At 40.3% G+C, this 27,353-nt stretch overlaps 1 protein-coding gene across 4 annotated transcripts; it reads right to left on the bottom strand.

Moving 5' to 3' along the window:
• Positions 1–667: 667 nt before the first annotated feature.
• On the bottom strand, positions 668–27,353 carry parga (poly (ADP-ribose) glycohydrolase a). Of its 4 annotated transcripts, none has more exons than XM_044372972.1 (18): positions 27,161–27,353; positions 26,407–26,466; positions 25,570–26,229; positions 25,296–25,428; positions 24,428–24,550; positions 24,218–24,298; positions 23,262–23,336; positions 18,789–18,881; positions 17,466–17,620; positions 12,563–12,642; positions 12,398–12,458; positions 11,307–11,382; positions 9,632–9,779; positions 4,961–5,039; positions 4,697–4,805; positions 3,988–4,093; positions 2,587–2,715; positions 668–1,851 (listed from the first exon to the last, which is right to left on the bottom strand). In XM_044372972.1, exons 2-18 carry the CDS (start codon positions 26,433–26,435, stop codon positions 1,670–1,672), a joined length of 2,319 nt encoding a protein of 772 aa, XP_044228907.1. In that variant the 5' UTR covers positions 26,436–26,466; positions 27,161–27,353; the 3' UTR covers positions 668–1,669. The 4 variants fall into 4 exon arrangements, with proteins under 4 accessions (XP_044228907.1, XP_044228908.1, XP_044228909.1 ...); XM_044372973.1 differs by having other exon boundaries at positions 27,251–27,347; XM_044372974.1 differs by having other exon boundaries at positions 26,407–26,469; positions 27,161–27,326.

The following is a 27,353-nucleotide window of genomic DNA, read 5'->3' as shown; positions in this document are numbered from 1 at the left end:
ATGAATTGTTGCTGAAATGTGAAAAACATTCAATCATCATTGTTGTTGATTATGGTTATTCATTTGTAGGAATTGCCTGGCATGTTCAGTGTCCAAATAAATCTCAGATTTGCTTAAGGAAGCACCAGTAACCTAAATAAAGTTCATGCCCAAGTGACCCAGGCTCACTGCAGCCATTAACAGTTACTGTACTGTAGGTCTGCTAAACCAAATTGACTTTGTACATGAGTCCACAGCTCATTTGGGCGATGCTGGGCTCAGTGCAAAGAGCGGGAGAAGCAGATAATCCACTTACCCTAGCCAAGCCTACACACCATTTATGGAAGTCCACGTCATGAGGTTATTTAGGAACTCTAATTCATCTAATAAAGCATGTTTGGAGGCAGAATTAAATTTGTCCGAGGGCCCGAGGTACAGGTGCTGTCACAAAAATCACATTTCAAATTATTAAATAATGTATGATTTCATGAAATTAAATCACAAATCTGTGGTGCCAAAGCGCAGTTAGAGGAGCCTGCAATAAAATCAGTTATTTCTAGATGATCTATGAATAATTCAATTACCCTGATGTGAAGAAAACACATGTTGAGATTACTGCAGAACGGTCTCTTGACATTATTTTGACCATTTAGCAATAAAGCACATCTCATTGACTTGAACAGAGAAATACAATTTTAACAGGATATATTTTAATTAAGAAATTATAATAAAAAGAGTACAACCTAAAAACCTAAAGTACATTACTATGCAATACATTTACAGCCTTTAATCTATTTATGAAACCATCATTAAATAATACCCATACCATCAATCAAAAATACAGTAAATAATAAAAAACAAAACCGCATCCCCAAAGTAAATGTTGTGTAAAAACATTAACAAAATAATATTTTGCGTGCAATTCTTTCTATATCTGCTCCCCCTTTATTTGTACATACAGTTGGAATACTGTGCTTAACACTGAATTTATTTGAAGATGAATGATGATTCTGACCATTTTATTAATTGTTTTGACTCATATTAAAATAAGCATTAAGGACAATATGTGTGTAACTTAGACATCCTAAAGGATATAAAAGAGCAGCATATATTTGTAGAATATTTGATAAATAAATGTTACCCATGCATAGACTACAGTATGGCATCTCATCGTCTCTCTGCATTCAGGAGCCTCATCACTGCCTGGGTATATGGTAAATAGAGAAGACAACTCATCCAAAAAAAAAAGTAGCAAACACAATATAAGACAAGATAACTAGGAAGGATTATCATGTCCTGGATTATTAAGAGTGAAAAGTGTCCACAATCATGCATATGAGGAATATTTGGCCGTATTTGGGTTTCATCAAACGTAAATATTTAAGAACAAAAAATTCCACATCACATTTAGACTAAAGAAAGGCCTAACAGCAACCAGTATTTTACTATTGCTATAAGTCTGAAACATTTCACCACATTTGGTGACATACTACGAGGCTCCTATAATACCACCAGCAAGAAAGGCAAAACTGTGTTTTGGTAGTTTGTGTGTTGGGATCACAAACTTAAAGGGAGTGTGTGTAAGAGAAAAAGTGATTGTAAGCACAAGAATGAGGTTTCTGAACCTGGAGTCTCTTTAACACAGAGAGACAGAGAAGGGGAGGGAGGTTAGGTTGCAGCTCTCCCCTTGTTAATGAGAGTCTAATGTTACAGGGGACATCCCAGAATCCCTGGTGGAGTCCGAGGCAACGGCGGTCGCGGTGGAAGAGATGTTCTCGTAGATGAAACTGTAGAGAGTGACGTCAGGTCGAGTCGTGCGGCAGTTCCTGCAAACCAAACTGGAGTACTGGTTCAAAAGGCTGTACAATCTCCCTGTGATGGGAAAGAAAGGTGGAGAAGAGAGCGGAAGATAGAGAGAGGAAGAGAGACAGCGGGAGGGGATGGTGCATGGGTCAAGACGGGGAAGAAATATGGAGGGAGATAAAACAGGATTTGAGAGAAACAGACAAAAAGGACAAACAGGTTGAGAGTCAAAGAACAAGCAAGAGAGAACGAAATTGCAATGGAAAAAAAAAAAAGGAAGAAAAATGAAAGCCTGCTCAGGCTCATTTATAAATCAAGCGCACATACACGCGCACACAAGCCGTGAGCTTTTTCTCTGTAGCTCCACTTTAGGAAATGGATGGCTGGAGGGGAATTTCTCTGAAAGGCTTCAATAAATGTCAGCGGAAGAAAAATGAAAAGAGGGGGAGGGGAGACGCTGGGGTCAGTTCAGGCAGTAATCCACTCTGCGGCTGAGGCTGAATGGATGGGCTGAGGAACAGAGATGCTCCATAAGGTGGAATAACTTAACATACAGATGGACTGCGTTCTGTTATTTATGCGTACTGTCCCCGTAATGACGCCAACAAGGACAACCTCCACCTGCTGTACGAGCCTCAAGAGCCCAACAATCTCAATCCTGTTCATTAGGTAATCTACTGTAAGAGCTCAACATAGGCAGGGTTGACTTTAACAAAATGATAAATGCAGCTTGGACACCCAAAAATAAAAAAAATAAAAAATAAAGAAAAACTAAAAAGGTTTGTTTTTGTGTGTGAGTCTTACCCACGGTGACTTGTCTCTCCGTGAGGAAAGTGTGCATTTCATGAACATCTCTCATAAGCTGAGCATCTCCAAATGTGAAGTACGCCACGTCTCTCCCAGCCTCTGCGGCGGCCATCAACTGAATCAGCGCTGATAAAGAGGGAAGAAGAAAGCTAAGAAGAAAATTCAGGCAACAATAATACATCATATAAGCATTGTTAGGATCCCTCAATTTCAGAATGAAATCACGAACATGTAATCGACCACTGAAAATAAGCGGAGGAAACTAAGTAATTGGTCAATAAGCCAGATAAGGTACGGCCTCTGGCAGAAAAGAACACGAGTGACGGGGGCATTTTTGTATCAGAGCAGTAAATAATCCACCACTGGTAGCGTTGCCTCATCAACAGCGCTCAATCTTTTAGCCCGAGCAAATTAGGTCTTAAGACTTTTAAATATTTAACAGAATGGATATTGATTCCAGATTAATGAACACACACAACAAACCATCATTTGCAAAAGGTCTGTAATCTTTACAACAAACAAAACAGCTCGGTCTTATGTAACTACCACATCTCATGTCAGCTCCGGGGACTATAATGTAAAATACAGTTATTGCCTTCTAAAAATACCCGCTATGCTAATTCCAGGGCTAATGGGCGGGGGTCCCCGGAAGCTAATATCATCCTCGGGGACTTTGACAAGTCCGGTATATCTATTTATAGCGAGCTGCAGAGGGAAATTAACACCTTCAATTCTAAATGAAACTGTACGCGAACATAAAAATGTTACTCCAATCTCAAAACATTCATTTGCATTCATAATACAGGACATTTATGGAAGATGTGTGTTTTTAGCATAGCCTCAATGAATCCACACTTAACACAGCAGTAACTTGTAGTATTAATATAAAATAACTTTAAGTTTATGAAAATGCGTCCACAACAGGCTAAAATTTGCAGTGTGTAGCACTCGAGGGGACAGTAAGGAGGCCCCTGCTTATGAAGAGTGATGTTGTGTAAGCCCACAGAGACCTGCATCAGCCGGGATTTATGGTGTCCCTTCCCTGTAATCAATCGCCCTTTTAATGGAAAACATAAATGTGTGTCAGCTGATCAATAAATGGAGGGAAGCAACGGATGAGTGACACCCTGGGAGAGCTACTAATTGACCAGAAGGAGGTTTGAGAGAGACCGGAGTCTGTGACTGTGCCGTACAGTAGATAAGCAGGAAAGCTGAATGTCCTTCAGCAGGGGCTTAAGTGAAGGAGGGGGAGGCAGGAAGTGCAGATGAACGGGTGAATCCTGCCTGAGCTACTGCTGTTTACTTCCTGCTTGAGAATTCATTCATATCTGTCTATGCACGCAGTCTTTTCCTTCCTTCCTTTTTTTGGAAGCATGTTTGTCATTCAGCAAATGATACCTTTGAGTCGTGTGTCTCCACCGAAAGCTCCACATCCCCAGTTGCCTGTGGCTACTGCAGAGAGGTGCTTGCTGTTAGCATTATTTCGGAAGAACCCACAGTACGCCTGGGATAAATGTGGAGGATAGGCGGAAGTGAAGGTGGGGAAGAAAAAGACACAAGAAAAGCTTTATCAATCTTTTTCCATGATGACTTGGAATTTAAAATGAAATTAAGACTGTGCTGTAATGAGAACAATATGGTTGGACATCAAAGAGCACAAGTAAGTAAGTTTAAGCACAAGGTTGAACTATTAGCAAATTTAAAAAAGACCTGTTTTAAATGAAACAAAGCACACAAGTGTATAATATACAGCATTAATGACAGTAATACAAATATAAATAGCTGTTGTGTAGCACGGTCAGAAAAGCTGTTGGTAGCCTTGAGCTAAATTCAATGGTCTTACAGATCACTGAGCCTTTAATTAACATCTTTGCAGGTGCTATCTGGCAATATGTCAAAGTTCACCACCATGAGCTTTTAGTCAAAAACAACAATATAAAATTAACAATATCTGTCATATCCAGCATTAACTATCATCAACTGGCAATAACATCTTTAGGAAGGTATCAAGAATGGGAGCTGTATCTTATCGGTTTCTTGTATAAGCGTGTATTTACTGTATTCTCTCGATCACTGTTTCAAACACAGACTGGGACATCTCCCTCACCTTGTTGAGCTCTCTGCTCATCTTCTCAGGGAGAAACTGTTCTAAGAAGTGCCTGTATTTAAGAGCATCAATAGCCACGATCTCTGTACATCGTCTCTGCCAGTCGTCCCTGGAAATGAAAGAAAAGAAATGAGAGGGATGAGATTGACAATGACTTAAAACCCATCTCTCCTCCAATTTTTTCTTAGTGGATTTAAGATTTTGGCTTTAAATTATCAGAGCAAAAATCAAAAAATATGACATAGCACTATGAAAGAAAAATACCTGGGAGTCTCATCATTGTGGTGATCCTTCCATTTGTAACTCTCAGCATAGCCAGAATACTTACTGTACTGTTCAGTACCTGCAGAACAAGACAGACAAAGCCAAAGGAAAAAAAAGACATTATTAAGTATTCAGCAGTCAGAGCACACAGTGGGCCTAAATCCGTTTCAGCGCCTTATTTCTTAAATCAAATTTAGTGCCTTCTATGCTCCCCATGTGAGTACACAGTATCAGCTTGTATTGGATTGTCATGAGTAAAGGCCACTGATTTAATAAGTAATCTGCTTTGGGGTCTGAAATGAAAAGCTTTCAGCCATAACAGGAAGAAATGGTTAGAACGGAAGAAGCCAACACTGGTTTGCAAAACATGAAACGTCACCGTATCCTGCATTCACTGATGGGGTAAACACACATCTGTTATGAAAATGTTACCTTTTAAAGGCTCCATGCATTATGTATTAGGTATGAGGTAGTTACAACATCCTTCAATGAACAGCAGGAATTAAACAAATGATTAACACACTGTAGGAGTTAAATGTGCTACTAGAAGAGTGAGAGAGTTTTGTAGTCCATAGTCCACGATAACAAGAATAGCTGAAAACATGTCAAGAGCAATGTTGAATTTCACACTTGAAAACCAGAAGTAAAACACAACTTCTTATTTTCTTTTAATTGACTTGATTTAATTTCAAGCATGTATCGTCAACCTGCACTTCAACTGTAAAAACAAACTTGAAGTCCAAGTGTGAACGGTGATTTCTTTTTTGTGCCTTTTTATGACAAAGTAGGACTCAAGTAAATAGCCTGTACTGGAGCCAGGACATAAAACAGCATTGACAGTGCAATTGCGTAAATGAGACTTATGTTTCTGTATAGAGTAAAGCCTTAGCTGAGTTTTATTTTTAATCATAATGACGAGGTCACAAGTCCAGCCAGTCAAATGAAGTAATTTCTACAACATGAGCGACTCCTAACGTCAAAGAACAGGCTGCTCATATCACTTTCTCCATCAGCAGATCTGTCCTCTTCTTCCTTCCTCCTTCACCTTGATCCTATTTATCCTGGCAACCGCCCATGACAGCATCCTGGCATACAGGCCTCCATCACTAGATTACATCGTGGCCTTCTACCTTCCAATCCGAGAACGCCAATGGACAAAAAACTGGCGAGACGTTTCAGTTCCTAATGTCTTGGAAAACGCATGTCGGGACACCTCTCAAGACAAAGAAATGTGATTAACTAAACAGAAGAGAAAAACAGAGACAGGAAGAGATAAAGAGTCTAGAAACAGACTTAAAGAGGAAACACTGGATGCGTGCAAGGAATATTGTGCAAGGTTTTAATGAATCTATGCCGTAACTGGCTCATTCCATTAGTGGAGCAATGACCTTAGTTGGGTTATAAATTCCTTTCTGTCCAAATGTAATAAAGTTAAGTGGAGAGGAGGAGGAGGGACATAGGGAGGGAGGCAGAATGATGGGAGACAGGGAGGGGGACACTGAAGGTGACTTGGAAGAGACGAAAAGACAACACGGCGCCATTGCGTGGCTTGCTGAGAGGAAGTCGATTCTTACAGTTACCGAACAGAAGTGGCTATGTGAGATTGTTTGGTGACATTACTGGAGTCAGGGGCTCTAACACCACACTGGCTCTTCCTTTGGTTACTCTGCTGTTCATAACAAGCCTATAAACACCAAGAAATGTGCAGCAGTAGACAGACAGGGCTGGGAGTGTCCATCAGACTATGCAAACTCTTCATATTTTGTTTGTCCATGTGCACTTTCTCTCTTCTATTGGCCACATGTTCAAAGAGGACTGCAGCAAGAGAATCAATCAAGTACAGATATCTGGGAACGCTAACGTCTCACGTACACACAGCCAAGTTAGCATACATGCCCTCATGTCAAGAGGATGGGTTTATCAAACAGGATAATGATGCCTCTTGTATCATCAAAGGCAAAACAGAAGGCTCACTTTATGTCCCAGTGAAATACAAGCTCCAAGACAGGACAAGTGAATGTTAAATATTAGCTTTGCTATGCTAACGAGATGAAATGGCAATAAAATAAAATATGATGCATAAATCAAGTGATCAATTCATCAAGACTTTAAATTATGTCCACCCCTACGTGTATGTTCCCATTTTTTTGGCTGTAAAAATGTACAAAGGCTACCGGTATTTAGTATGTGCCTCCATGATCTTAATCTGTGTTTGTCCCTTTCTGTGACAACTGGTGGGCAAGGTACAGCTGAGAGGAAAGAAAAAAGGTAAGCTGGTCAGAGGAGGAGGAGGAGGAGGAGGAGGAGGGAGGCGAGTGAGAGGGCAGAACATTTAGACAGGTTGACCGAAGCAGAGTGAGTTGGAGGTTGAAAAATAGAGCAATTCTGCTAGAGAGAAATGAAGGATAACTGGGCAGTCCCAAGTGAATCAATGCGATGGATTTACCTTCGGACCCGATGGAGGGATGGGGGGGTGGGGGGGCTCAATGAGCCCTGTGTGTTTAGCCCTGTGTACTGAGGACAACAGATACAGCCTGTGGAGACTCTAGTTCTACTTGAGCAGAGGCACGTGTGATGTACAGATGTGTGAGGTTTCTATAAAGGAAAATATCAAGCAATATCATGCACTATATATCCAGGGCTATTGACTCCATTTAGACTGTACTAATATTTGCTTCCTGCTTGTAATTACAGTTGTGCTCATAAGTTTACATACCCTGGTAGGATTTGTGAAATATTGGCCATTTTTTGGAAAATATGACTGATCATGCTAAAAACATTTGTTTTATTCAGGGATAGTGGTCAGGTGAAGCCATTTATTTTCACATAATTGTGTTTGCCCTTTTTGAATCATAATGATAACTGAAATCACCAAAATGGCCCTGATCAAAAGTTTACATACCCTTGAATGTTTGGCCTGATAATAAACACACAAGTTGACGCACACAAGCTCATATGGCTATGAAGGGTAAGTTTCCACACCTGTGACTTGTTTGATTGTAATTAGTGTCGGTGTATAAATAGTCAATGAGTTTCTTAGCTCTTGAGAGACCCTGCACATTTCATCCAGGGCTGCTCTGACTGTACTGGATACTGAGCCATGGGGAAAGCAAAGGAACTGTCAAGGACCTGAGAGAAAAGGGAGTTGAACTTTATAAATCAGGAAAAGGATATAAAAAAGATATCCCAAGATTTGAAAATGTCAATCAGTAGTGTTCAAGCTCTGATAAAGAAGTGGAAAACTAAGGGTTCTGTTGATACCAAGCCACGGTCAGGTAGAACAACAAAGATTTCAGCCACAAGTGCCAGGAAAATTGTTCAGATTGCAAAGAAAAACCCACATGCAACTTCAGCTGAAAGTTGCATTTGGCTGTTTCAAGATGCACAATAAGGAGGTACTTGAACAAAAATGGGCTGCGCGGTCAAGTTGCCAGAAAAAAGCCGTTACTATGCCAATGCCACAAAACAGCCCGCTTACAATATACCAAACAGCACCTAGACAAGCCTCAAAACTTCTGGAACAAAGTTATTTGGAGTGATGAGACCAAAATTGAGTTTTATCGTCACAGCTATAGACACCAGGAATGGGTCACATCTTGCAGATTCTGCCAGGGTATGTAAACTTATGAGCACAACTGTATATACTGTATACTAGTGTGTGTAAAGGGACTAACCCTTATTCACATACAGCACTACTAGAACTAGAAACCCTCTCTGGGCTTATATGACCACAACACATTAGTTTTCTGTAACTATTGATCCACAAGATGCTAATTGGTACATAACAGCATTAAAAAAATATATACCATGGCAGCAATGCTTCACTGTGTGTCTGCTCTACAATGGCTCCACTTCCTGCACCCTGTGGGCCAATAAGCACTGTCACAGAAAGTCTTAACTGGGTAGAAACATTACCTGTCCTATTATCTAGTTTTTCCCTTTGTGTGTGTGTATGTGTTAAAGTGTGTGGGAGACACCACAAAGATGTCTTTGAGAGTGCCATTTTTTCTGTGAGCATGTTATGAGAACTTCAGAGCCAAAAACAGAAACAGAAAATCATAAATAATCATCTATTCATCCATTTTCTGATGCTGATCTAAATCCCAGATGCATTGGTAGAGTGAAAAGCGAGGTAGCCCAGACATCTGTCCCCTAACCATGTCCTCTCCTGCTGGGGGATACCTTAGCACTCTTGGGTCAAGTAAGATATCAGTGAAATCTGGATCTGCTCTGTGGTCTCCTCTTGGTCCCCAAGGGTGAGCCAGCACACTCTACGAAGGTGGGTAATTTTAGCCACTTGTGCGTGCAATGTCATTCTTTTTAACACTGCCCTGATAGGTGAGAGTTGGAACATCAATGGATTGGCCTTTAGGCTCTCCTCCCTCTTCACCACTCCAGTCGGGTACAAAGTCTGTACCACTGCCGACACTGCATCAATCTGTCTGTCCAGCTCGCACAGCATCAGACCTGAAGGTGCTAAACTCTCATCCCATCTGTTTCATACTAAGTTGCAAACAGCTGTGTGCGCAGAGGCAATCCTGTGGTCACCAAACCACATGATCTATACTCATCAGCTTTACATGGAAATTCTGCCCATGTGCCCACAGAAAACACTGCTTGACTCATTGCTAAGAAAGGCTGAAAGTCCAGCACGTGTGTGTGACAACCTACCTGTGACGATGAGGCATTCGTTATATTCCAATGCTTCAGTGAAGAGGCGGGAGACAATGAGTTCAGGGTTGATGAGGAACCTGATCTCTTCCTGGACCAGTCCATGTCCTGTGACCCCGCCGCCTACGAACCTGTTTGCAAAGTCCACCTAGTAAAATAAATAAATGAATGGCACAATCCATCAGTTCTCGAGAGTTATTACTTCTGTTTTACATTCTCCTCTTCTTTACGCATGGTGTGCAAGTCACAATGAGACAGACAATACATTCATGACAAAACAAATTCTGAATCACCAATGTTAATATATTGCCCTCTATCCTATCCATTCAATGCAGTTGAGGTGAACTGTGAGGTTTGACTACACTTCCATTATTTGGACAAATGACTCTATTAGTGTTTCCTTATTATCTCTGACTCACTGTGGTCATTTAATACAGATAAATGTCTAAGCATCATAGCACTGCTTCCTGCTTGGAAATAATCAAATCAGGAAATCATAGCAACACACATTAAATCCATAAACACTAAAGAGACAATTCAAATACCAATAAAATGTACTAATAATAGTGAAGAGAGCAGTGATGCTAAATCTGCTCTAATAGGTGCAGACTTCCAGTATTTTAAATATTGGATGTCAATGCGTTGGCATTCCTTACGAGGGGTTACTACTAAACTAACATTAATAAACAGACTAAGATATAAAACCAAAATTACTGATGAGATCATTGGAGAACTGTAGCTGTTTGTGGTTATTTTTGGGACTCCTGTTTAAATGTAGGAAATGTTTTGATGTGATACTGGGGCTTCACTCCTTGTTTTTGTGGCATGGATAAGAGGACAGCCCATTCAATCACAATGTCACTCTTTAAACAGTCTGTCAGGGGTGAGGGTTCTGCTCACTGGCCCACATCCGCGTCAATCTGTGACAGCGAGTGTGTTTGAATGTGCATGTGTGTATGTTTTCCTCACCTCATTCACTCGTTCACCCCTAACCTCACCCCCTCACCCTTCAATCTCACCTCCTGACAGAATGACAGCCCACTCTGCCCTATCGAAACTCAACACACAGCCGATGCCAGGCCTGCTGAGGTAACCATCAATCCGCCTGCAGGACTCTTGGCACGTTGGGTCACCCCAGTGAGTTGGCTCACCCTTGTCATCTTTCTCTCCATGCACCTCCTTCTCCCTCATCTCCCACCCCAGGGTCCTCTCCTCCTACCCTTGCCTCTCTGAGCTACTCATGTGTATACATCAGCTGTCAGGCAGAGTTAAAAAAAATGCACCCACCGCCCTGGAACACTGAGGGGCACGAGGAGAGGGGTGAATCAATGCAGAGAAATAGAGAGTCAATAACGTACACAGATATGCACAAAAACACCCGGTTTTGAGCTGAGGGCGTTGGACTCAGACGAGCAGTAGAGTCTGTTTGACTTTTAAAAGCTGGACGGAAGGCATGTTTTGGTTCATGTTTGTTAGGTTTGACTATGGGAACGGTTGCCAAACAGGCATGCTACATCAAATCTGACACTAAAAACCAGCAATCTTGACACTGAGCTTGTTGTGCCACTTTTACAAAAAGGCAGAAAGTTTTTACTATGATTGAGAGGGTCTGACTTTTATGATGCCGCCAGGTTAATAAGTAGTTTACTTGGCAAAACTGTAAAGAAATTCTTACCTGCAGCATCCCATATCCATCATCCTCAATCGTCCCTTCACAAGTGATGTGTAGGCGTGTCAGCTGAGTCTGGGAGCTTGACAAAAAAAAAAGATCGCAAAATTTCCAGTTATACCCCTTCACCAAAAAGTAATTACCAAAATATGTGTATTTAATTGGTAAAGGGGTAAAGCCACAACAAGCTTCAGCAAAATGTGCATGTACTGAAAAAAAACAGACGTTTAATAGAAATAGTGCTTTCTTATACATGAGGTTAATTAGTATTTGTTGGGGTAGTACACATGAAGGAACAGAAATGTCAGGAAACAATGCTTCTAGAGTTATTTGAATAAAATAAGATTATACAGATCTCCTTAAACTTTTCTAGTCATTATGTTGTTGGGACCTTTTTTGGAGCAACAGCTTCAACTTCTTCAACTTCCTTGGATATGTTCCACATATCTAAATTTTCCCCCATATTCTATAAGGCAGATTTATTGAGACTTTGCGAAGTTGGATGGGGAGTATGTGTGAACCATCTGTGAAGCGTTCATCATTCCAAAGAGTTTCATTGTGATTCAAGTCTGAGCTTTGCCTGGGCCACTGAAATGTTGATTTGGTTGTAAGTTTTTGGTCGCTGTCTTGATAGAACATAAAATGCTGCCTCAACCTCACGTCTTTCCACAAGAATGTATCTGTAGTTTAACACCGTTCAGTTTCACAATCCTTCCCACAGCACAATGCTGCCATCATTTTGTTCTTCTAGCAAGATCTCTCTGAAGAAGAATCTGATGTTGTGTTGATGTTGTCTGAATGCTCTTTAGTCTACTCAGGTAAATCCAACTCAATTCAAAGTTGTTTAATCAAGTTGTAGGGGCACTAAAATAATTTTTGATACATTTTAACTACCTTTGGAGTGTCACTGCATATAAAAAGACTATTTACTGAAACAAAATGTAGTAAAATTAATATTTGACTAATTTGGAAAAAAAATCTCCTTTAATATGGATCATTGTGTATGGATTATGACACAAATCCTAATTTTATTTCATTTAAATTCAAGTTAACAGATGCAAATCAGCAAATTATTAAATTAAAACAGAGAGTAATACCTTTCCCAGTTTGGAGGATTGCTCAGTACTTGTCTTGTGAATGTCACAAGACCCTTGGGCCCTTGAAAAAAAGAAAAAAAAACATATTCAAAAATGTTCATATACTGAAAAACATGGAGAGAAGCAATAGTTTCAACATTTGCAACAGATTTTTTTAATGCTTACTGGTCTGTGTAACTTTCCTGAAGTAACAGAACAGAGTTTTCAGTTTCTCAATTTTTCTTGGTGAAGAGCCTTCAAACAACCTGAAAAAGAAAGCAAAAAAGAGTTTTGTAGGGTACCGACTTTCTAAAATAGTACATCTGAAACTCTCCGAGCCAAGAAAATGCTAACTTTAGTCTTAAAATTTATTTTTTATATATTAAATAAAATGATCTGTTATACTTTAGCAGACAAGAGGCTTTAATGTTTCACTCAAGGTCATTATCTGTAGCTCGTTGCACAAGCATGCTATGGCATGTCATGAGTGAGGTCAATCTTTCAAACTGGCACGATGTCTCTCCCATCTACCTCCATCCTTCATACAATGGCACTGCCTGAGGCTCTGTTTCAGTTCTTCAGTTACCATAAAAACTAGGGTGGAGGGAGGAGGGAGAGAGAGCATTGGGTGGACAGCTTAAATCACCCCATACTGGTGCTCTCCTTCCATTAAAAGCGACCTAAGCTGATGACTAATCACAGTTCTCCATTCATCTTTCCCTCCTACCACTTTCTACCCAGAGGAGTGAAGAAATAAAACATAGGGGACAAATGAAATTAACAATGTAATGCACTAAAAGCCCTTCAGTGAGAATGTATTCAAGACCATTCCTGCATATCAGATGTGTTTTTCCCCCATTTTAATTCCTTACTCATGCTCTGTGAACACCGCCAAGTCCCTTAGTCAGTGTCAGTTTGGTATAATGTAACCTGGAGGACAACCCACCTATGAGAGAGTGTAAGTGTAAGTGAAACACTGCTGGATCTGGCTGAGATTTCCAGTATAGCCACTAGTCGTACCTTGTTGAGACAAGAGCAACTCATACGAAAGATATAGTAACAAAATATAATGCAGTAATAATTATTTTAACTTATTGCCTTCTCCACTGTAACCTTATCTACTATATAAGGTGCACCAGGAAACAAGGTTTCTGACAGTTTTATCATTACCAATTGAGCTATTTTCATCCAAATGAGCTAGGTCACACATGGTCACTCAGTTCACAAACAAAAAAAAAGAGGATTTATTTCTTAATAATGAGCTTTCATTGTTGACCAAATTGTTAAAACAGGTTTTCATATGCCATTTTCTTCTCAAGCAGAGGAAAACACAAGCTAAAGAGATAAGTCTCTGCCTTCTTTCCTCCCCCTCAAATCTATCCATCACTTAACGCAGGACAATCCTTGACAGTTCTGCCAAAACAGCAATCAGCAAATTGCTTGCTGCTCTGCCTGTCCAAGACAGAGCGCTACTGTAGCCGATAAGCAAAGTGACGGACACTCCCTCAATTACAGGGGGAAAGGGAGGGCCAGTAACGATCCACGGCCCATTTTAGACTGCACTGGTTGTCTTGTCTTGTCTCATCTTCTCAGAAACACCAAGACTTTTTTTCCCTCCTCTTGCTCTTTCCTGTATTTCACTGCAGGCAGAAATGCTGATAGTGAAGCAGGCCCGAGTGCCTGCAACCGCGTTCTGGCGTGGGTCTGAAACAGCCAGCCCTGCAACTGGAATCGATGCTTACATTATTATAGAGGCCTCTTTACTTAGCCCGCCACTAACGTTTGATGTGGAGGCAGATATCATGCACTCATACAGATGACTGATTGTGAGCATACGATTAAGGTTCTGATAAAAATAAGGGAGTTGAAGGAGGGAATGTGAACCAAATTAGAGATGATCAATACGATCATCGCCGGGATTCATAAAATAATACCACCCGACCCCCAAGGGAGAGCAGATGGCTAATTAGACTCCAACATAGCAGTTAGGGCCTATGCAGATTGCAGGGTATATCAAAATTATACCCTTTATGTTCTGCAAGGAGCATAAGCACTATCATAATAAGGTAAAACCAAACTGAACATGTCCGAGTCTGTCAGGCGACAAGACCGGAAGTTATTACACACTAATGGGGAAACGGTGCCTCAAAGAAATGTGGGAAAATTGAGTTGAGATGAAATCTGGACTATGTCCAGTGTGAGGTGACTACAGTCTGTAAATACAGTAATAGAGCTGGTAACAAAATCTTACTTTAACTGTATTATCAACCTCCACCTCACCAGCACACAACATCTCCACTTTCTAGCTATTATCATGAGGTGAGATGACAAAAAATTCCCACCAGAAAACAGAAAACTCAAGATAATGAGAGGCCAGAGATACAGTAAGTAGACAGGTGTATACCTTAACACAGTCTGTCAAAACATTAATTTGTTTCAATTAGCCATCCAAGGCTCTCTCAACAGACTGCTGGTTCTGAGTAGGTAGACACAGAGAACACCAATTTAACACTCCTACACTCTGAAACTTACTCCCACACAAAGAAAACAACAAAAACATGGTGTTCACAGAGATTCTCTGCCCACAGTCCCATCCCAAAGTCTATAAGGTGACACGGGCAGTTACAGCATGCAATATTACCTCACAACTCTTAAAAAAAACATAAAGGTGCTCTTTGACAAAAATCAAATGCCTGCAAGTTTCCAGCTCTGGTGAGGGTGGTTGAAGGGCTGACGGAGGGCTGTGGGGGCATTAGAATAAACAAATGAGTGGGAGTATTGGAATTACATTTTCCCTGTAATATGTTGAACCAACTCTTCACAACAATAATAATAATAATAAAAAAACAATCACAATTATAAGAAAAATACAAGAACAGCAATATACAAGCACACCATTAAAATACCATATAAAAGAAATTTACAAATAAATCATCCAAGTGAAATTATTGCAATAAACTTAAAATCAGCACAACAGAGCTGTATTATGTAAACAAATAAGACTTGTTGTCAGGTGACAAGTCAAGTCTGTAAAAATGTGTCTTAGGATAGGATTTAAAAACAGGAACAGTATCAGCAGATCTAATACAAACTGGAAGACTGCTCCAAAGCTGAGGTGCCAGTACAGCAAAAGCTTGATCACCCTTTGACCTTAACCTAGACTCTGGAACAGGTAGCGGGCCTGACCCAGCAGATCTAAGAGGCCTTAAGTTAAGAGCTCTGGTACCTGGCCATGTAAAACCCTGTAGGTCATGAGTAAGATTTTAAAATGGATTCTAAAAGGAAATTGGTAATCAGTGCAAAGAAGATAAAACTAGGGTGATGTGAGAACAGCGTTTGCTCTTCGTCAGAAGTCTGGCTGCAGAGTTCTGCACAATCTGAAGTTGAGCTACAGCTTGGGCACTGAGAGAGGTAAACAAGGCATAACAATAGTCCACATTAGAGGAAATAAAAGCATGAATAATTTTCTCTGTATTGCTAAAAGATAACATTGCTCTGATCTTGGAAATATCGCTGATTGGCAGGAACATGATTGTACCAATGTTTTGTGTGTAGCTCACTGTCGAAGATAACACCCAGGTTCTTAGCAGTGCCCCTAATATTTGGGATAAGGGAACCAAGCAGTGGTTGAACTTGATTATGGAGGTGCTCAGGGCCGATGATAAGCACCTCTGTATTGTCAGAGTTTAACTGCAAAAAGTTTTGTGACATCCAGTCTCTCACATAAGCTAAGTAGCTCTGGACTGTGGCCAGCTTGTTACATTCAGAGGGTTTAATGGAGAGATATAACTTTGTATCGTCTGCAAAACAGTGAAATGAGATGTTATGATGATGAATGATATGACCTAACGGTAGCATATACAGAAAGAACAGAACTGGTCCAGGAATTGATCCTTGAGTTTTGCCACATATTGTCTGTGCAGTTGAAGAGATGAATGAATCAACTGAGACAAACATTTTTCTATTTGACAGATAGGAGGAGAACCACTCCAGGGCCTTTACATAAATGCTCACCTAATCCTTAAGTCTAATAATTAGCATAGCATGATCGATGGAGTCCAATGCTGCCCTAAGGTCAAGCAGCACCAGTATAGAGCAGTGTCCAGAGTCTGCAGCCATTAATAAGCCATTTGTAACCCTTAGAAGATCTGTTTCAGTGCTATGTAGCTTGTGAAATCTCGATTTAAATTTCTCAAAAGTTCGAGAAGTTGTTCATAAGCCAGTTTCTCAAGAATTTTGGAGATGTAGGGTAATTTTGAACATACAACAGAATGTCAAAAGCAGGGAAATGTGAGTAGACCTTGAAAATGTCTGTTAAACCTGCACTCATTGTTAAGAAATAAATACAAAAAAAACAATGCTGCTACTCTGTTGAACAGCCAGATACAATCAGTTCACCTTCTTATGACCCACTGCATGCAACAGCAGAGGACATTTTAAACTCCAGTGCTGCACTGGACTTCCTGAACACAGCACTTATTAGCTGAGTAAAAACATCAGATTGATCTATTAGGGGTTTTCAAGGCAGTAGTGCCCCCTTATGGAAATCAGTTTAGTTTCTTCTGTATGGTTGAATCACTAAAAACAGAGACACTCAATCTTTACACATTCTACCAGCTTGTAATACATAGTTTCAATTCATTGTGAAAATAATAATATATATATATATATATTGTTAATTGTGTTCAATGCCCAATTACTAAGAAAAACACTATTGAAAACTAGCCCTAATAATGATCATGCCAATAAAGACTTGGCAACATGTTCCACAGTCACCGAGAACTAGAAAAAGTATAATGAGTCTAATCTGGCTCCTGTCTGACAGCATAGCAAACTTCTCTTATTCTTCCTGAAGCATGGAGATCTGGGCTACACCAATGAGGCTACATCAGGATCAATATCTGAGTCTGCAAAGATATACTCAATCTCCTGTTAAAAGTAATGGCTTGTAAGGGGACTCAGCGAAGGACTCAAGGGGCAAATCTCATTTTGTGTACAAAATACTAAACGACTGCCACCCACTCAATTACTCTAGTGAGCTTACTGATCATTGTTTCGTGTCTATCTGCAAGGGAGAGTGTGCCTTTACCTGTAGAAGTTGATCTCAGGATAATTGCAGTACTCTGACTTGCGAGAGTTGCGTCGGGGGAATGTGCAGAAGAAGGCGTTGGCCAGAAGACAGGCTATTTGCTCCTGAGACAGAGTCAGGGAATGGTTCATCCGTGACTTCAGTAGGGGGATAGGCTAGAAAGAGAAAAAGAGAGAAAATCAGAGATGACGCGAATCACAATAAAAACACAGTAGTGAGTAAAGGTGTGGTGTCAAAGCAAAGAGACAAACGCTGAGGGACTGGAGATCAGAATGGAAAATGAGCAGAGACCCTGAAGAAACATACAAGGTTACGTGGGTGCAGTACTGTAGGTCTGAGGGCTAATGGGGGTAGATAATTAGTTTAGCAATCTAGCAAGCAGAAGAGACATGGGGAGTTCCATTAAGTAAATGGGTGATAGTAATTAAGGTCCTGGTTTTCTTGCTCTCTCCCAGGTTCGCTCAGTCAGACACACGGGGCCCATCTATCTTCACTGATTAGAGCTAAAGAGCCTCCCAAGGCTGCCCAGTTAGCAAATCAATACCAGCTCTAATAACACACACTTAAACATTAGCCTTGACGCTTAATACTGCAAATACAAAGCGGAGAGAGTCTGAAAGCTTATCAAAATGCTACAAATTATGCTTTTCTGAGGTGAAATCTGTACCAGAAATTCCCCACCTTCCGAGCATCCATGACATTCTAACTGTGGTCTCTTGCTGAATTAACTTTATTGAATTGAACTGAGGACTATGAAATAGATAACTAAATTAGAAAAATAGCAATCTTGGAATTCTTACATCGCTACAATAGATGACAGAGAAGGAAAATTAAGACAAATAGAGATGACATTTAAAAGATCCGTGACATGGATGAGCTCCATTTAATGTGAATAAAAGAAGAGGGCCTCTGAGGTTTGATTGGGGTGATATCAAACCCTATATCCCCCAAAATACATTGCTCACTTTATTTTATCACACTAGAGGAGACTGGAATTTAAATTTCATAACCAGCCCCGGTTTAGTGGAGCACTGAATGCAAAAAGTAAGTGGAATTTCCTCAAGTGCACAAGCATAACACATCAGTTGGATGACAGGATATGAGACAGACTTCTCCTCTCTCAGACCTCTTTTCTAATGAAGCAGTTCCTGATATGGATCAAAAAAGGGGCATTTATTATCTACCAGTTGTAGCTCAGGAGCTGCTCCTGCACAACATACACCATCTAAACCTTTTTCCTCCTCCCTGCTGACTTACCACACCTACATCCACAAAACCCCCTTAACACACTGTGCATATTAAAAAATACAAAACTGCACTTACCATCGTGCAGAGGCTAGGAGCACTGAGTGCCAGGTCGACCATGGCTGGTAAAACGGCCTCAAAAAGTTGTTGAACCTCAGAATGCTCGAGATACTGGAGAGAGGGAAAAAAACAGGCAGAAATATTGTTAAATGGGATATCTCTGAGGAGCTGACTGCCTAGTTAGGCAGGCAGTTACTCAGACCCGGCAGCCAGACTGATTAGATCTGAAGTGACATATTGGTTTGTAATACCGCCGGTTTTTCCAACCCAAATGTTAAGTAAAAGATCAATTTAAGTTGCAACCCATTGAAAGATTTATTCATTTTTACCTTTTACCTTGTTAGTTAATACATACATTCAATTAATACATTTTAAAATGTTGCTTTTTTGTTTGTTCCTTATAAGTTTACTTTAAAATTAAATTATTCAGTCATACCTTATTTTATATGTAGCAGGTAGATTTATGACAAAACTGCAACTATGACAGTTCATCCCTACATTGCCTCTATTTTCATAATTCTGCTTCAACTGGAAATACAGTGAAATGTCAGAGCTCAGCATTTTGTTTTCTCCATTAAGTGTTTTATTTATTTATTTCTTTTATGGTTTGGTAAGGTTTAGAAAAAGAGACAGAACAGCCCAAAAATACATGAGGAGCCTCCAATGACTTAATGAAACGTTGAAATGGTCTAATAATGGTTTGACGGTAAGTCTGAGGTTGTAACCCAATAACAGTAACCAATATCTAAGGAAAAACACTCAGTTGTCTCATATCCAACAAGAAGAATCAGTGTCGGTAAAGATAACAGTGGTTTATTGTTGTTACGGGGTTCTCCTCGGATATCAATAATTCCAACCCTGTGCTTTACTTCAGCAGTGAAAGAATAAGAAGAAATGCTGCAGAGAAATGCTGCTACTCGCTACACAGAACCTGTTTCAGAAGAAACTACCATCAATCTGGCACCGAGCCTGCCACAGCCGAGGCATCCATACTTCAGCCTATAGCTTACCTCAGCATCCATCTGCAGTACCCTCTAAAATAAACACCCAGTTATTCCATCATAGACCCAGATTTACAACGCAATCACTTATGAGTGTATTGGCTTCGAATGTCACTGTCATCAATCACTTGCCTTATTCTATCAAGGTAAGCGGGGTAGCTTGCACTGATTAAATGGACCTTCTGGAGCAAATGCAAATGACCAATTGTGGAGAGATTGGCAGAGTGGCTTGATTTCCAACAGGAAGTCTTTGGTGGGCGATTTGGTCGGGGGGCATTTATATGGCTGTAGAGCAGGTCTGACTAAATGCTGTCAGAAGTAATGAGATGGCAGACATCATAAAGCGCTCCTGTGGGACTAATAGATGGTAGTTGGTGATGCGGCAGGGTGAGGGTAGAAAGATGATCCCCCCCAGCCTTTCTACAGCTAGAGCAGCCGGCCGCAAAGGTAACACACAGGTTAGACTCCACACACACACGCACACAAACTTTACCTTTCACATCGATATACTGTATATGAGTTCCAGCAAGACAGCCCAGATTTACAGCTGCATAAGCTAATGATCGATTACACTCTGATCTGCCATCCATTCTGCTCTTAACAAGTTATTTTCATTTCCTGGCAGCTCCACCTACGCAACTCTTGATTTCACATTTTAATTTAGAGGATCAAGAAAATGTTTTTCAATGCATTAAGTGAACATAATATATTTGTTTTCATATTTATTATAAGAGCAAGGGTTTAGGAAACAAACTGGCATTTCTACACTTTTTAAAATAACTGTGAGAAAGAGAAACAAGCGACAAAGCACAGAAGTGAGAAGAAGAGTGAAAAGTGTGTTGTTGTCTTGCTGCTGAATGTTCATGAACTCCATTGGAACATCAGCCGTACTTACTCCTGGACTGGTTTCCTGCTCAGCCGTCAGACATTCATCAGAAAGTGACACAGTGACAGTTTCATTTGGCAGGGGAGAAACACTAAGACAATTTACAGACAAGCCCTAATTTGGATAACTCTTTTTTTCCTCCCTATGGCTATTACACATTGAGCAGAGTGTCAATCACTGGCCCAGGGGCAATGTACCTCTTGACAATTACCACAGTGTTGCACAAATGTTGTTCCAGATTTAATTAGGTGTTCTTGACTCAGGAGTAGAACAGTTAGGATTCAAACTCACCAAAAACTACAACAGAATATGAGTACATATTTCAAAAAGGCATTAAGAGAGAAGCAGTACAATGTATTCTGGCAGTTATTCATCAGTTGAGTGGGCCTACATCAGCGAATAGCTGTAAATTCAGTCCATGTGATTCTTCACTACATTAGACTATGTGTGAAAGATAAATCACTTCAGATGGTGCATGTCTGCTGTTGAATGGCAGCTGTTAATCATTTCTGCTCAAGTGTTGGCATGATGCTCTGAATACCCCCTCACCCTGCATCCATCAACTGACAATTAAACTGACAGGAAATAGTTGCAACCAGTAGGTATTCTGCATCTGTTCATATTATTCAATACATGTATGTGTTGTTTAGAAATGTAAATTCAGCGATTATATTGCAAATAAAACAATGTTTCATTTTTGCTAATGACTGCACATTTTATAAATTTTGAATTAGGGCTGCAACTATCGATTATTTTCATTATTGATTACTTTCTTGATTAATTGTTTCCCAAAGCCCAAGGTGACGTCCTCAAACGTCTCCCTTTGTCCTGCCTATCAGTCCACAACTCAAACACATTCAATTTTTGGTCAGAAAAGACTAAAGAAACCAGAAAATATTCACATTTGAGAGCTTGATTCAGAGAATTTGGGCATTTTTTAGATTATCAAATTAGTTGGCGATTAATGTAATACCAATAATACAATAATACAACTAATCAATTAATCGACTAACTTTCGCAGCTCAATTTTGAATTCTGTTAACTTTTGATATTCAAACCTTCACTTGTCCTTCTTTTGTGAGCAACACACCTCTTTGAAAAATGCCGTGGCAGCAAAGAAGTGACAGAGAGGGGGAAATACCTCACTCAGGCCAGTGAGTGGACGGCTGGTTCCGCTGACGCAATAGACTGGAAGGGCGACTTTCCTGCTGGCCTTACTTAGCATCCTTACAGATTTAATGGGTCCTTTTAATTAAATTGGGTTAAGCTATAAAATGGCTGAGACGGCTATTGATCAGCAAGCTCTCTGCTTTACTCTAAAAAATGAATTCAGAGAGGAGAAAAAAGCCCATTTTGGAAAGGTCTGTATTTATCTGAGTAATCAGTGATGAGAAGGGACAGACACTAGATATCTGACTGGCCACAATATGTATCAAATGCTTCCACTTAATTGTAAGAGCTCCATTAGAATAATTATCTTGTTCATAGTAGCTCTAAACAAGACATGAACTTACCCAGAAAGAATTTGACAACAAACTATGTGCTTTGATTAAATGTAGGTAACCAAAGGCTTCTGGCTGAATTTTATTTGCTATCCATTCAAAGACTCTTCTTTTTTTGGCAACTTTGGGTGGTAATATAATAATAGTTAGTCTGCAACCAACTATTGTGTTCCTTACCAATTAATCTACCAATTGTTTTCTTGATCAATTTGTTTGGTGTTTGGAGTGTCAGCAAATGGCAAAAAGTGTCCATCACGAGTTCCCAGAGCCCATGGTGACATCTCAAAATGAATTGTTTTGGCTGAGCAACAGTCCAAAACCCCAAAATATTCAATTAACAATCACAGGCAATTAAGAAAACCAAACAACATTCACATTTGAGAAGCTGAATTTTTTTCTTAAAAATTACTTTAATGATTTGTAGATTATCAAAATGGTTTCCAATTTATTTGCCAGTGCACAGGCAGTACTACTTATACTGTATCTGTAAGATTCTGTAAAAAAGACTGAAGGGTTAACTGGAAATTCTAAATTCATTAAACCGTTTTAATAAGTAGTGTCATAACAATGAAAGACAGGTAAATATTCATCCCACATGGGAATAAGTTTCTCTGACAATACGCACGTAATGACAGTCCCTACCTGTCTAAACAACGAGTGTTAAAGTAAAGGGAGACAGAAAGAGAGAGAGACGTTCCCCTGGTTTACCTGCAACAGCTGCTGCCGCCATGCTCTGTGCTCATCTGTCCTAACTGTATGATACATATTTGCTCCTATGAGACCCTAAGGTACTTGGGAGGGGACGACGCACACTGATGGGCTTACAGGCAAACAGAGAAAAGCAGGCTCCCCTTGCTATAACAACTCTAGTTTGGTATCAACTTTTGCTTTATTTTTCATTGCGGTAAATTTTTTCTTATTGAGGTTTCCCATTTAAACAAGCCTAACATGGCTAAGAAATGTTTTGGCAATACAACATGTTCAATAGGCTTTAAGGAAGCCATTTCAGTCTTTCTGCTATCTTTTGTTTACCAGCCCTCCCTCAAAAAACAAACAAACAAAAAAAAAAACAGGTAACAGTCATATGTTTTATGCAACTTACCTCTGTGCAAAGAAGGTTCAGGGCAGTGAAGTCCCACTTCTTTGCATGGGCTGTGTTGTATCTCAATATTGCATCCTGAAGAGAGAAATTAGGAGTTATTTATTCATAGAAATTTTATGAATTTGTGAAATATATAAATTCATACATATCTGCTTTATGGCAGCAGATTAACAGCAGGTTTAATGCAGAAAAAACATATAGGATCGGATCCCAAGCCTTCTTTTAATGCCTGATAAAACAAGCTATGCAAACTCTGCCACCCTGTGGTTGTTTATGGAATTATTTTTGTATCTTTGAAACTGCTGGGACAGTTCAATTTGAATATTTTATTAACAAAAATTCTCCAATATCAAAGACATGCTGTCTAGATGAGCAACATACTAGTTGAGGGGGACATTCCAATTTTACTAGCCAATACCATTAGTTAAATTTGAATAATTTGAAAAGGCATCTTGTCCTCTCTGTTTTGGCCTTCCACCCACACTAAGCTGGCACTTTTCACACCCAAAAACAATGCTTTCAGAAATACTGACAGGGTGGAAAACATCTCACATTTTAGTGTGGATGGGAAAATCAAAGCTTCTTGCCAAAATTAAGACGTATGCCTACTCAGACATGCTCAGCACTGTGTTTCGGTAATGTTGAGAAACTAACTTTATGTCACCCATTCACTCTCTGCTGTCTCTCATTTACAAACTTAATGGTGTGTAAAGATCTACTGAAACACAATATAAGTAATCATGGAGAGGAGGATGTGCCAGAACAGAGGCTTGCTATTGCTGAGACCAAGGAGAGTAAAGTGTCTGTCCCGTCCTCACCAGATGATGGATGTAATGTGCAATTTTGTTGTTTGCTAACATAGGGGGAAGGGAGAGGTTGACAGTTAGCTGTTTTCCTAGGTTTTGGTATTTCATTGGGGACAGAAACTTCAGCCCAGCCCAGCAAAGCTGTCTTACCCTCACATCCAGAGAACTTTTGAACCCTCCCTGCAGGGCAGTGTGGATCAACTCCCACCGACTTTGGACACCACCTCCATCCTACATGACAAAACAAAACACACATTACTTTTACAACAATGTTCCTGCAGTAACTAACCTTATTGTATATCGGCATGTTTGGATTAAATGCTGTCATGCAGCTTAAGAGCAGGACTACAACTAGTATACCTCAGTCTCCATAGGAAACAGATTCTTCTCAGAGCAGGGCATCTTCACAGACACATCATCCCACGCATCTTTGAACTTGGTGGGGTACGGGACAGGGACTTCTCCCTCTCTGAGGAGATCTGTCTGTAACAGGGAAACAAAATGGCAGGGAAAAATTATGTCCTCACAAGCAACTGCTGTTTACAGAGCAGCAATAAATTAGATACTTTCCCCCTGCTGACATGGTATGGCACTGATGTTGTGGAATTAACAAGGATAGCCACTTAGGCTTTAACACTATGGACCCTTTTCCTTTGAAAACAAGTAATGAGATTGCTTAATAGGCGTGATGCCTCTTTTTAATACATAAGGGGCATACAAGCTTGTTATTTGTCTTACAAAAAGTCAGATTACAAACATGTTCCAACTCTGGCTTTGGCTGACTGAACAGCTCAAATAGGTTTTTGTATAAAGACAGACAAAAAGCAGTAATTAAAATCCAAATTTAATTTTTAATTTATGGGGTTGATGGGAAGAGTCAAGTTTGGGTAATATTTAGAAAAAGTAGTGGCTCCACAGCAGCACTGACACTGTTCCTGTGGGACTAGCAGAGGAGGACACAGTCTGATAGGAGCTTTACTGACAAGAGGCCCTAAGGGGATCATGGAGGATGACTTCGCATTGCCCAGCACTGTCTCCCTTTTCCTCATTCCCACTGTCAGTGTCTAAACCACCTCTTTCACATTCTCTCTCCCACTTTTTCCTCCGTTAAAACACCAAGTGTAATTCCACCATACAAGGCCCACTCACATCTGCATGCTTGTTTTTCTGACTGCAACAATCACATAGAAACAAAGAACACAAACAGAAGTAGTAGTTGCTAACTCACCCTGACTGTGACAGTGTGGTTAGGCACTACTTTCAGGTGAGACAGAGGGGGGGCACACTGGGGCATTCTGTTCAGCTCATCTATGGGTGTCCCCAGCCATTCTCTGTCCATGTTATGCAATGCGAATGACACACTGTACAGAACAAAAGAAGAACAGTGTACTATAGTATTACTGGAGGATATTATGAGCATAGTGGAGCTAGCACACAATATGAAATGTGATTCATCAATCCTAAAAAAAGTGGCACAGGGAGAGGTGAAAATGTTAAGGTACCTTTCAAAAGTTGCACCTGACTGGCTTCCAATTAAGTCCTGGCTCATATCAGATGAGCCACTGCATTCTGCCATCTCAGCACCCTCAGTTCCCACGACAACCTGATGGACTCTTTCTTTGGCCGAACTTAGAGAATCAGAGTCTTTGACAAACTGCTGAGCTTCCTTTACCTCAGCCTTTGCACAGTCAGAGTCCTCCACACAAGCACTGCCATCATGATCCCTGTCTGAAGAGTTGTTGACAAGCAGCGTTTTACAGACAGGGCTGTCAGGACTCAACATCTCCACATCACTGGATGTGCTTACACCCTTCCTTGGACTGTAACTAAGACAGAGGGTGAGTTTTGGATTGGGGGAGTGTGCAGCAACACAGGTTGTTTTTACAGGACCAGGTGAACTGGGCCTCTTAGATTTCTGCCCGTTAGAACAGTGTGTTTGAGCTGTATTACTTCCGCTGCTAGCAAGACCAGAATCATCCAGCACACCTGCAGACCCACCATCCACTGAATTTTCAGATGCTTTGTCATGTTGCGTGTCCCCTGTTATTACACAGTCTTTGTCATGCTTTTGTGGTCCACAAAAGAGATCATCCTTTTCATCTGTAAGGTCTGTTTTTGGAACATCCTTCTTCAAACCATCTGGCTTGATATCAGCAGTCACACTGCAGCAGAACAGAGAGAGAACAAAGTTTCACAGTCAAATATTATCCATTGCAAGCTCATTGCATCTGCCCTTTTGCCCAAGTGCACTTTGTGACCCCTAATTAACCAAGTAAATGCACATTCCTTATTTAAAAACTTGAGCACACTCAATCCTAATGCTCACTTGACTGCTTTACCTTCTTTGAGAATCCATTGCTTCATCCATCTTTGACAGGTCAGACAAGATGAATCAACAGCTGCTTGAGAAGAAAAATGTTCACATGTTGAGAGAAGCTGCGTGATTTTTTATGTTTTAATACATGCCTACCAAGTTGTGATATAGCTACCTACAACTAGAGCCAAATAAAACACTAAAATGTGTCTGTCTGTGTTCGCACAGAAGCTACATTCAGACCTCGGTAAGAACAGCCAGTAAAAGTTAAAGAGGTGTTTTTGGACTTTATTGGGTCCACTTTCTCGGGTCATGAAGCTTGACAACTCGTTGGGGTGAGTCGTGTACAAAACAAAGTGCAATCAGCAATCAGTCTCTGTTTCAGTGTCTGACGGTCATTTTGTACAAACAAGCTCAGCATACCACGAAGAAAAACTAACCCACAAACACTAAAATGAACTAGCTAACTAACCTTAACCTATAAAGCTAGGTTACTTTTGACTTTACCCTCACGACAACAATAGATACTCAGCTGTCGGTGGCACAACATTTTGACCCGAGTGATTTGGTTAGCAGCTTACTACCATAACACGAATACATCTTTATGGACAAAAAAGAAACAAGTCATCTTGAGCTAACGCTAACTTAGCTTTAAGTGGCTGGAAATAGAAACGTTAGCCATTATTTGCTACCTACGATGTTTGCAGATAACAGCAACGTTATTCAGCCTGATCAAGCTAGCAGCGCTGTCTCCATTAAAACGAAACGATACAACTTACAAGCATGCCCCCTCTTTGTGTGAGACTTCTGAGTTGGGTGCATTAAATAATTATTTATTTCTTTTAATACACAACTATTTCTCTCCACACCTAGTACTCCAAATGTTATTGTCCGGTTATTGGTTTACTTTCGCTTCGTCGTTGCAGCTGCTGTGCCTTGACGGCAGGATCACTGGGACCAATCAGAAACATT

This window comes from Thunnus albacares, chromosome 14 (assembly GCF_914725855.1).
Source record: "Thunnus albacares chromosome 14, fThuAlb1.1, whole genome shotgun sequence".
In the NCBI taxonomy this organism is placed as follows: domain Eukaryota; kingdom Metazoa; phylum Chordata; class Actinopteri; order Scombriformes; family Scombridae; genus Thunnus; species Thunnus albacares.
This window is presented reverse-complemented; position numbering and strand designations above follow the sequence as displayed.